Source organism: Lemur catta, chromosome 4 (assembly GCF_020740605.2).
Source record: "Lemur catta isolate mLemCat1 chromosome 4, mLemCat1.pri, whole genome shotgun sequence".
Lineage (NCBI taxonomy): Eukaryota > Metazoa > Chordata > Mammalia > Primates > Lemuridae > Lemur > Lemur catta.
Window position 1 is genome coordinate 94542951 of NC_059131.1, and position 10382 is coordinate 94553332.

At 38.9% G+C, this 10382-nt stretch overlaps 1 protein-coding gene across 1 annotated transcript; it reads left to right on the forward strand.

Moving 5' to 3' along the window:
• Positions 1–705: 705 nt before the first annotated feature.
• On the forward strand, positions 706–1665 carry LOC123637477 (amine oxidase [flavin-containing] B-like). The gene has a single exon (XM_045550642.1). The coding sequence runs from the start codon at positions 706–708 to the stop codon at positions 1663–1665; it is 960 nt and encodes a 319-aa protein (XP_045406598.1).
• Positions 1666–10382: the final 8717 nt, after the last annotated feature.

Here is a 10382-nt window from a genome sequence, read left to right on the forward strand (position 1 = left end):
AGTCTGTCCTAAAGTGGACTGTTAAATATGGGTAGCTGCAGAGGGTGGATTTATCTATCACTTTATGATGCATGGCTTTTCACTTAGATCAAACAACATTCGTACTTTTGCTCATTTTTCTCCATTTTTTTCTTGTGTATGTAGAAAAAGTGATAGCAAGTATACGTGGAGAAGAAAAACTTCACAGTTGAATGGTGCCAGTTGTCTATCACTGTCATCAGCTGCTCCAAATAGAACACCAGTTCAGTCCAATAATTGTTCAATTTTTCCAACTAGTTCATGGAATCAAAGTAAAGCTTTTTGAGGTTTATGAAATTATTATGACTGCTATTCCATAGTCAATTAAAAAATTCAAAACTAAAGAAAAATGATTAATTTGTGTGGTGATAACATGAATATAAATTTTGATGAAATCAGTATTCTTACTAAAGTAAGAGATTTACTTGCAATTGGAAGTGGTGCACACATAATTAATAATTACATTCAAACTGTCAAAAAATAAGTCCTTTAACTATCAAAAAGAAACTGTCCAATTGCCAAAATTTACAAATATTTTTACATATGCACAGAATAACTGAATTACAAAATCTTGTGCCTGGGCTGATGTTGAATATAAAAATATATTTCAGACGAGCAGAGCTTTAGGAAGAGCTTCACCAGGTCCAGCAGCTCAACAACAGAATGCAGATGGAACATAGAGCAAGGATGGTGAACAGACAGGAGAGGAAATTTGTGGGTGGATCTGGTCAAGTGAGTGAGTGGATCATGGAGCTTCTTGGGGACCAAGTGAAGCTGGAGAGGCCTGTGATCAGCATTGACTACACAGGAGAAAATATCCTTGTGAAGACCCTAAACCATGAGATCTATGAGACTAAATATGTGATTAGTACTATTCCTCCTACTCTGGGCATGAAGAGTCACTTCAATCCCCCTCTGCCAATGATGAGAAACCAGCTGATCACTCGTGTGCCTTTGGGTTTAGTCACCAAGTGTATAGTTTATTATAAAGAGCCCTTCTGGAGTAAAAAGGATTACTGTGGAACCATGATTATTGAAGGAGAGGAAGTTCCAATTTCCTACACATTGGATGATACCAAACCTGACGGCAACTATGCTGCTATAATGGGATTTATCCTTGCTCACAAAGCCAGAAGGCTGGCATGTCCTACCAAAGAAGAAAGGATGAAGAAACTTTGTGAGCTTTATGCAAAAGTTCTGGGCTCCCAAGAAGCTCTGAAGCCATTACATTATGAAGAGAAGAATTGGTGTGAGGAGCAGTACTCTGGGGGCTGCTACACAACCTACTTCCCTCCTGGGATCATGACTCAATATGGAAGGGTACTACGCCAGCCAGTGGGCAGGATTTATTTTGCAGGCACTGAGACTGCCACGCACTGGAGTGGCTACTTGGAGGGCGCTGTGGAGGCTGGAGAGAGAGTGGCCCAAGAGGTCCTGCCTGCCACAGGGAAGATTCCAGAGGATGAAATCTGGCAGTCAGAACCAGAGTCTGCGGATGTCCCTGTGCAACCCACCACTACGACCTTCTTGGAGAGACATTTTCCCTCCGTGCCAGGCAGGCTGAAGTTCATTGGATTGACCACCATCTTTTCGGCAGTGGCTCTCAGCTTCCTGGTGCACAAAAGGGCGCTGCTTGTGCGACTCTAGAGAGAGGGTGTCTGTAACCACACCCTCTCCTTATTGTATTTGGGGTGTGGGTTTAAGGAAGGGGTTCCACAAAGACATAAAGGATGTGGAGTAAGTAAGGTGGGGAGCACAAAGATTAAGTCCGATTCTGACTGCAGGAAGCACATTCTCTTTTTCTCCACTGTGGCCCGAGGTTAGGGTCCCTTACTTGGCTTAGCACTCTGTTTCACCAATTTCTAAGTTTATTGCCCTCACAATCTTTAGAATAGTTAAATAGGCTTAAGTTCCTTGCTGTCCTACAACACACCTTGCCCATGCACAAGCAGCTAGTTTTTTCCTACCTCTGTGGCTTTGTGCTTGTACTTTCACTTTCCTGTAATATCCTCACTTCCCCCAGTTTTCTGCATTGGTTTTTAGAATCCTGTTTTGTTATAGCTGGAAGACCTTAGGGACCATCTAGTCCTCACCTTCTGCTTTAGAGTTGAGCAAACTGAAGTTTAATAAGCCACTGGTATCTTGGGGACTAGAACACAGGTCCAATGCTTTTCTACTTCCCTGTATGTATTTCCCAATTGCCCTCCTCCACTCCCTGTCATAGTAGATGATAGTGTCCCCTTGTGTGGGTTTACTCTGTGCTGAGCTGTCTTGCACTACTCAAATGCTACTCAATAAATATCCTTGAGTCTTACTGTCTTGTGCAGTGTGTGCCCAATTGATTTGAATTTTTTGAGGGTAAGAGTCTTGTCTTTTTTTCCTTTGGTATCTTCCATTATGTCCCAATACTAAGGTCAGTACACATTTGGGTAATTAAAAATAAAAGTTGCTTGAAAAAAAAATATGTATATATATATTTCATTATGGCATTGTGTGTTTTTTTCCCTCTTTGCTGCCTGTCATCAATCTGATATGTAAAAATGTTTGCGCTTTCAAATATCTATTTTGTAAACCAATAGAAGTATTCTACCATTGTATTGAACTTTTTATAAACAAGTGTCTTACTTTTCCCTGTATGGTGTTCAAAATTAGTTGGAAATTGCTTCCTCTTTTTTGTTTTAAAAAGTAATATTTATACGAATTTTAAGTGTCCAGGTTGGTGAATTTTGATAATTGCGTACAATCATTTAACCACCACCACAATCAAGAAATAGAGAAGAAATTCTTCACTTCAGGAAGTTTCCTCATACCTGTATATATTCCCTCATCTCCCCTCACCCTGGGCCCAGGCAACCATCGATCTGGTTCCTGTCACTATAATTTTACATATTATAGAATTTCATATAAATGGACTTAACATAGTACGGAATCTTTTGTGATTGCCTTCTTTCTCTTATCATAATATTTTTGAGATGTATCCATGTTATTGTCTGTATTATTTCCTTTCTTTTTATTGCTGAGTAATTTTCTGTGGTATGGATATATTACACTTTGTTTACCCATTTAATAGTGATAGAAGTTTGGATTGGATTGTTTCCAGTTGAGGCAATTATGAATAATGCTTCTGTGAATATTCATGTACATATTTTTCCTTAGATAGATATACCTTTTCATCTTTTGGGGGTAAATATCTGGAAGTAGAATTTCTGGATTGCACAGTAATGAATCTAACTTTATGATGTAATGACGTAGTTTTCCAGTTACTGTACCATTTTTGCATTCCCAACAGCAATGCATGAAAGTTCCAGTTGCAACACATCTTTGCCAACACTTGATAGTATCAATATTTATGACTTTATCCATTTTAGTGTGTAGTGGTATCTCACTGTGATTTTAATTGACATTTTTCTGATGTCTAGTATGTTGAGTACCTTTTCATATGCTTATGAAAATTTTTGATCAAAGCATTTATCAAATGAAGTCCCAAAATGCAATTATTGGAAACACTATTTGCACACAGAGACTTGAAATTTATCCTTTCATAAGCACAGGAGGTAGTGAGCAAATTAAACAATGAGCTCTCAAATGGTATACAATATTAATGTTGAAATTCTGTAATTGCATTTTAGAATATCTCAACTTGCAGGATGAATCATTTGCTGAAGCACCTATTTTTAATTAGATAAATTTATGTTCTGTACTGAAACAAAATGAAATTGTGGAGGCCTATAATTATGAGGAGTCATAAATAGAGACAACTTATTTGATGAGGTTTTTCTTATGAAATACTTACTGAAGAAAGGTACTCTGAATGGAGGCAAAAAAGACAGCATCTGTGAAAATATTTGGGCTGAAATATTTATACATTTCAACCTGTGAAAATTTAAAATTATGAATATCCTTGTATTAGTTTGCTAAGGCTGCCTTAATGAAGTATCACAGAGTGACTGCCTTAAACAACAGAAATTTATTTCTCACAGATCTGGAGGCCAGGAAGTCCACGATCAAGGTGTCAACGGATTTGGCTTCTTCTGAGACCTCTCTCCTTGGCTTGCAGATGGTCACCTCTTGCTGTGTCTTCACATGGCCTTTCTTCTGTGTACATGCATCCCTAGTGTCTCTTGTATACCCAGAGTTCCCCTTACAAGGACACCAGTCAGATTGGTTTAGGCGTCCACCCTAATGGCCACAACATAAGCACCTCTTTAAAGGCCCTATCTTCATATTCTGAAGTCCTGGGGATTAGAGGTTCACCATATGAATTTGGGGGGAGGGGAGAAATACAATTCAGCCCATAACAACCTTTCATTAAGCAGACCATTAGTTTCTGACATTCCTTTAACTTCCACATAACACAGTAAAAGACATGACCATAAACATCTGGTGAGAGGTACAAAATAGGGCAGGAAGTAGCACCCTCTGCCCTGCAGTCTGGAACCACCCTGTGCTACGTATGTGCTTTTCTACGTGTCATTGTCGGTCTGCCAGGCTCCAAAGTCCACCTACTACAGCCAGTAATAGCTACCTGACTCTCTCACGTTGGCATATTTAAAAAAAAAGTTTTGTTTCTAATGTTTATAAAAGTAGTATGTGCTCATTGCAAAAAAAAAAAAAATCAAACATTGGTGAAGTATATAAAAGAGAAGAAGGATGACCTCCAAAAACACACCACACTGATAGCCACTGTTATCATGCTGGATATGTGCCCATGGAAATGTTTTCTCTATGCGAATACTTGTATGCTTTTAATATAAAAAATAGAAATCATGATATATACTATTTTCAGCTTTTTAAATTAGATGTACTTAAGGTATACAAGATGATATTTTGATATACATATACATAGTGAAACAATTACTATGTAAAGCAAATTAATATCTCTCTCCTAGCATAATGAGCTTTCTTTTGCTACTTAATATCGTGGACATCTTTCTCTCTCAATAAATAGATATCTTAAGCCCTACCAAAATGTAGGCTGGCTATCTCCACCCTGACCCCAAGGCTAGGTTTTACTTAGACTCCTTGTAAAGTGGTAGAAATTTCAGCACCCAATGCAGCAAAGACCAGCCAATGCTAAGCACAGTCCAGGCATTAGCCCATGCTGTTTCCAACCCTCTGCCTAAATGAGGGGTGCATAGATTGCCTAATGGTGCTGAGCCCCAAGTCAGGGAAGCTCGCAGTGATTGGGGCATAGACAAGATGGGGCACTGGTGTCCTGTAGTCTGTTTCCGCTGGCCTGGGGAGACTGCATGCCCAAGGTGGGGCTGCCCTTCCCTCTTTAATTGACTTTCCTCCAGGCTGGAATTGTGAAGCTTGGTCACTCCAAATCACAAATTTCTTTTCTCATTTAGGACCCTGATGGGGCATGTTTCTTCCCTCAGTTCTCAAATATTAAATAGAAACATAGAAAGCAACTCAGCATAGCTATTGCTTCAAATATGTGGTTCATCTTCTAGGATTTGGGCCCAGAGGTGAATAAGAAAAAGTGATGGTTGTCCCAGTCTGTTCATTCTATCTCCGAAGAAAGGAAAAAATTACAGGGTAAAAGGTCATCAGCCCAGAAACAAAATGTCCTTTTAAACAAGTGCTAAGTATTCCTCTGCCTAATAGAAATTGTATCAAAACTTATCTCTTAATGATGGATATTTTAGGTTACTTCCAAATTTACTATATAACATTTCAACGAACATCTTATACATACATCTTATACTCTTGCCTTAATATATTTCATTAGAACATATTCCCAGGGGTGCAATTTATGGGTGAAAGGGGATGTACATTTAAAGTTATAATTAACTGTTTCTAATCTGCCCTCCAGAAATGTTGTACCAGTTTATCATTTCAATTTTCTTGGGTCTATACCCAGGAGTAAAATGGATGGGTCATTTGGTAAACCGATGTTTAACATTTGGAGTAACTGCCAGACAATTTTCCAGACAGTTTTTAGAGTAACTGTCAAACAGTTTTCCATAGCAGCTGTACCACTTTATATTCCATCAGCAATGTATGAAGATTTTAATTTCTTCACATACTGAACAACACTTGTTATTATCTGTCTTTTTTATTATAACTATACTAGTAGGTGTGATTTAGTATCTCATTGTGATTTTGATTTGCATTTCCCTGATGGCTAATTATGTTGAGTATATTTTCATGTGCTTATTGGCCATTTGTAAAATCTTTTTTTAAGAAATTTCTATTCAAATCCTTCGCCCATCTTTGACATGGGTTATTTATATTTTTATTGTTGAGGTTTAAGAGTTCTTTATATATTTTGGGTACTAGTCCCTTATCAGATATATGACTTGAAAATATTTTTTCCCATTCCATGGGTTGTCTTTTCACTTTCTTGATAATGTCCTTTAAAGCACAAAAGTTTTTAATTTTGGCAAAGTCTAATTAATCTATTTCTTTCTTTAAATGCTATGCTTTAGATGTCATAACTAAAAAACCATTGTTTAATTCAAAGTCATGAAGATTTACCCCATGTTTTTTTCTAAGAGTTTTATAGTTTAACCCTTACATTTAGGTATTTGATCCATTTTGAGTTAATTTTTTATATACTGTGAGGTAGGGGCCCAACTTCATTCTTTTGCATGTGGATATCCAGTTGTCCCAGCATGATTTGTTGAAAGACTACCATTTCCCCCGCTGGATAGTTCTTGGCACCCTTGTCAAAAAGTAATTGATGGCCAGGAGCTGTGGCTCGTGCCTGTAACCCCCAGCACTCTGGGAGGCTGAGACAGGAGAGTCACTTGAGCTCAGGACTTCAAAACCAACCTGAGCAAGAGCGAGACCTCTGCAAAAAAAAGAAAAAATTAGTGGTGCATGCCTGTAGTCCCGGCAACTTGAGAAGCCAGGAGTTTCAGGTTGCAGTAAGCTATGATGATGCCACTGCACTCTACCCAGGGTGACAGAGTGAAACTCTGTCTCAAAAAAAAAAAAAGAAAAAAATTAAAAAGTAATGACTATAAATTGGTTTATTTTAGAATTATTATAGAATTATCTGTTCTATTAAATTGATCTACATTCTATCCTAATGCCAGTAGCACAGTCTTAATTACTATAGTTGTGTAGTTAGAAAGGATAAGTCCTCCCAGTTTGTTGTGTTTTGGGCAGATTGTTTTGGCTATTCTGGATCTCTTGCATTTCCATATGAATTTTTCTACTCTTAATTTTAAAAGTCATTTCTATGTTAAGAATAATAATTTTAGCTGGGTACAGTGGCATGTGGCTATAGTCCCAGCTACTCACAATACTGAGGTGGGAGGATCTCTTGAGCCCTGGGGTTCAAGGCCAGCCTGAGCAACATAGCAAGACCCTGTCTCTAAAAAGAAAAAAGGAAAGAAACAGTAATCCTTTCACTCTTAAACATATTATTATTTTTCTTGTATACTGTTTATGATTATTGTTTTAACCATTTGGCAGTAATTCATTACACAACAATAGATAACCAGACATTAGCCTGGGTTACTATCCACCCATGTACTGATAAGACAAATAGAGAAAAAAGAAGTATATAATCCTTTAAAAATTATTTTCCTCTTTGAAAATAGCACAAAAAGTAGGCCAGGCGTGGTGGCTCACGCCTGTAATCCTAGCACTCTGCAGGCCGAGGCAGGAGGATTGTTTGAGCTCAGGAGTTTGAGACCAGCCTGAACAAGAATGAGACCCCGTCTCTACTAAAAATAGAAAGAAATTATATGGACAGCTAAAAATATATATAGAAAAATTAGCCGGACATGGTGGCACATGCCTGTAGTCCCAGCTACTCGAGAGGCTGAGGCAGGAGGATCACTTGGGCCCAGGAGTTTGAGGTTGCTGTGAGCTAGGCTGACGCCACGGCACTCACTCTAGCCCGGGCAACAGAGTGAGACTCTGTCTCAAAAAAAAAAAAAAAAAAGAAAGAAAGAAAAGAAAAGAAAATAGCACAAAAAGTGGGGGCTGGAAATCAAATGTGGGAGCCCTGTCAAGCTCTGTCCTCTCTGTAGACCCTGGATGGGAGATTGAGACTGTGTGGCACATACAGTGGCAGGAAAAAGGGAGCTTCTGAGAGAGTCAGACAGGTGTGTTGGTTTGGATAATCTCCCCGAATGTTCCTCCCCTATATATAATTTAGGAAGAAGATCTTTCTTGGTTCTCTCATTTCTAGGTTGGAGGAGGTACTAGGAAGGGTAAACTAGGACTAAATTGTAGTGTCCCTGGTTTTATTTCAATGGGAAATCTACTCTGAAATTGCTCTGGATTTTTTGGGGGGGATACAGGGTGGGGGCTCTACATTTTGATAAATAAATGCTATATCCTCAGCAGTTCCAGAAATTGATTATCTTCATTATGTGTGATATTTAAGAGGATTTTGTTATTTATGGAGTGCTATTTGGAAATTGTATTTTTTTAATTTTTATTATTATTTTTGTTTTTTCCTTTTATTATGTTATTTTAGTTTTTGCTTCTTTTTTGTTTATTATTCACCACTATACTAATGAGGATGGAAATTTTATTTTTGAGCTCCCAGGATTTAAAGAATGGACACTATGGATACATTTTTTTGTAATTTATAGATAGATGATCTATATATACCTGTATTACTAAAAAACCCATACATGCTATAGTATTAATTTATAGTAGCTAATATTTATTGAATGCTTACTATGTGCCAGGCCCTGGGCCATGCTGCATCTGTTAGGATGGGATAGATTATGTTGTGGTAGAAACAAACCCCCAAATCTCAGTGGCTTAAATAAATAAAAGTTTATTTCTCACTCATGCTACACAAATTGTTGGGGATCCCACTTCAGCAATACTAGCACCTTCATCCCAAAACCCAGGTTAGCAGAGCTGCCAATCTCGAGAATACTGCCAATTGCCCTGTTGGGTGAGGGGTTAGGGGGTGGGAATCATGTACCCAGGTTTAGCCATACTACAAAGTTTGAGAGCATGTTCTCCAAGACTGCTCTCACTTCTGACACCAACCACAAGTTCAGGGTTCCCAGAATTACCCTCAGTTTCTATAATTCAGTAGAGAGACTCACAGAACTCACTGAAAGCTATTACACTCATGGTTCCAGTTCATTATAGGAAAAGAGTACAGATCAAAACCACCTAAAGGGCAGAATCTAAGAAGGTTTCCAACACAAAGCTACACTGTCTTCAGGACATGTTACTTTCCCAGCAACAATGTGTGACAATACACACAGAATATTGCTAACCAAGGCAGCTCACTTGAGCCTCTATGTCCAGAGTTTTTACTGGGGCTTCATTACAGAGCCATGAATGATTGCCCACAAGGCTGAACTCGGTACCCACAAGTTACCACATGACCCAGAGCCTCCACTCTAAATCACATGATTGGTATTTTGGGTGTGGCTAGCCCCTGCCCTAAGACTATTGGGTATGGTCAGCCTCATCTTAGGATTCGATGTATCCAAGCCCACCCTAACCAAAGACATTCCTATTAAGTATAACATAGAAGTTGAGGGCAAAGGCCATTCCTTTTTCTGAGCAAGACCAAATTCTTTACTACACAGCATATGTCAAAACACATACTGGCTTTTATAGCTTCCACTCAGAAGTAACACATGGGATTTCCTCTCACATAGCATTGGCTAAAGCAAGTCACAAGACCACTTCTAACTATAAAGTGGGTAAGGCAGCACATTCTTCCCATAGCTGATTACATATAGGTGATTAAAAATCCAGTCTATGGCACAAGTATTTTATGTGTATGAATTCATTTAATTCTCTCAACAATTCTCCATTATTATCCCCATTTTCCAGATAAGGAAACTGAGCCACAGAAAGGTTAGGCAATGTGCCCAAACCACAGCTCATAAGGGCAGAGCTAAGAAGCCCAGTTTTTTGTGGGTTTTTTTTTGTTTGTTTTTGTTTTTCTGACACAGAGTCTTGCTCTGTCACTTGGGCTAGAGTGCTGTGGCATCAGCCTAGCTCACAGCAACTTCAAATTCCTGGGCTTAAGCAATCCTGGTGCCTCAGCCTCCCGAATAGCTGGAACTACAGGTGCACACCACCATGCCCCGCTAATTTTTCTATTTTTGGTAGAGATGGGGGTCTCACTCTTGCTCAGGCTGGTCTTGAACTTCTGACCTCAAGTGATCCTCCTGCCTTGGCCTCCCAGAGTGCTAGGATTACAGGAATGAGCCACCACTCCTGGCCAAGAAGCCCAGTTTTAAGCCCAGGAGCTGTAGCTCCATTGTCCATGTTCTTTCAAACAACTAAAGGGGGAAAATCCTATAGCTTCTCCAGGTTTCTTCTCTTTTACATCCAAATGATATTTGGTGAATACTTCTGACGTACAGGCACTTGTCTACAATGTGCTGGAAATATAATGGTGAATGAGACATTGG

Coding starts and splice junctions, on each gene's coding strand:
- LOC123637477 (XM_045550642.1), top strand. CDS start 706: ATGGTGAACAGACAGGAGAGGAAATTTGTGGGTGGATCTGGTCAAGTG.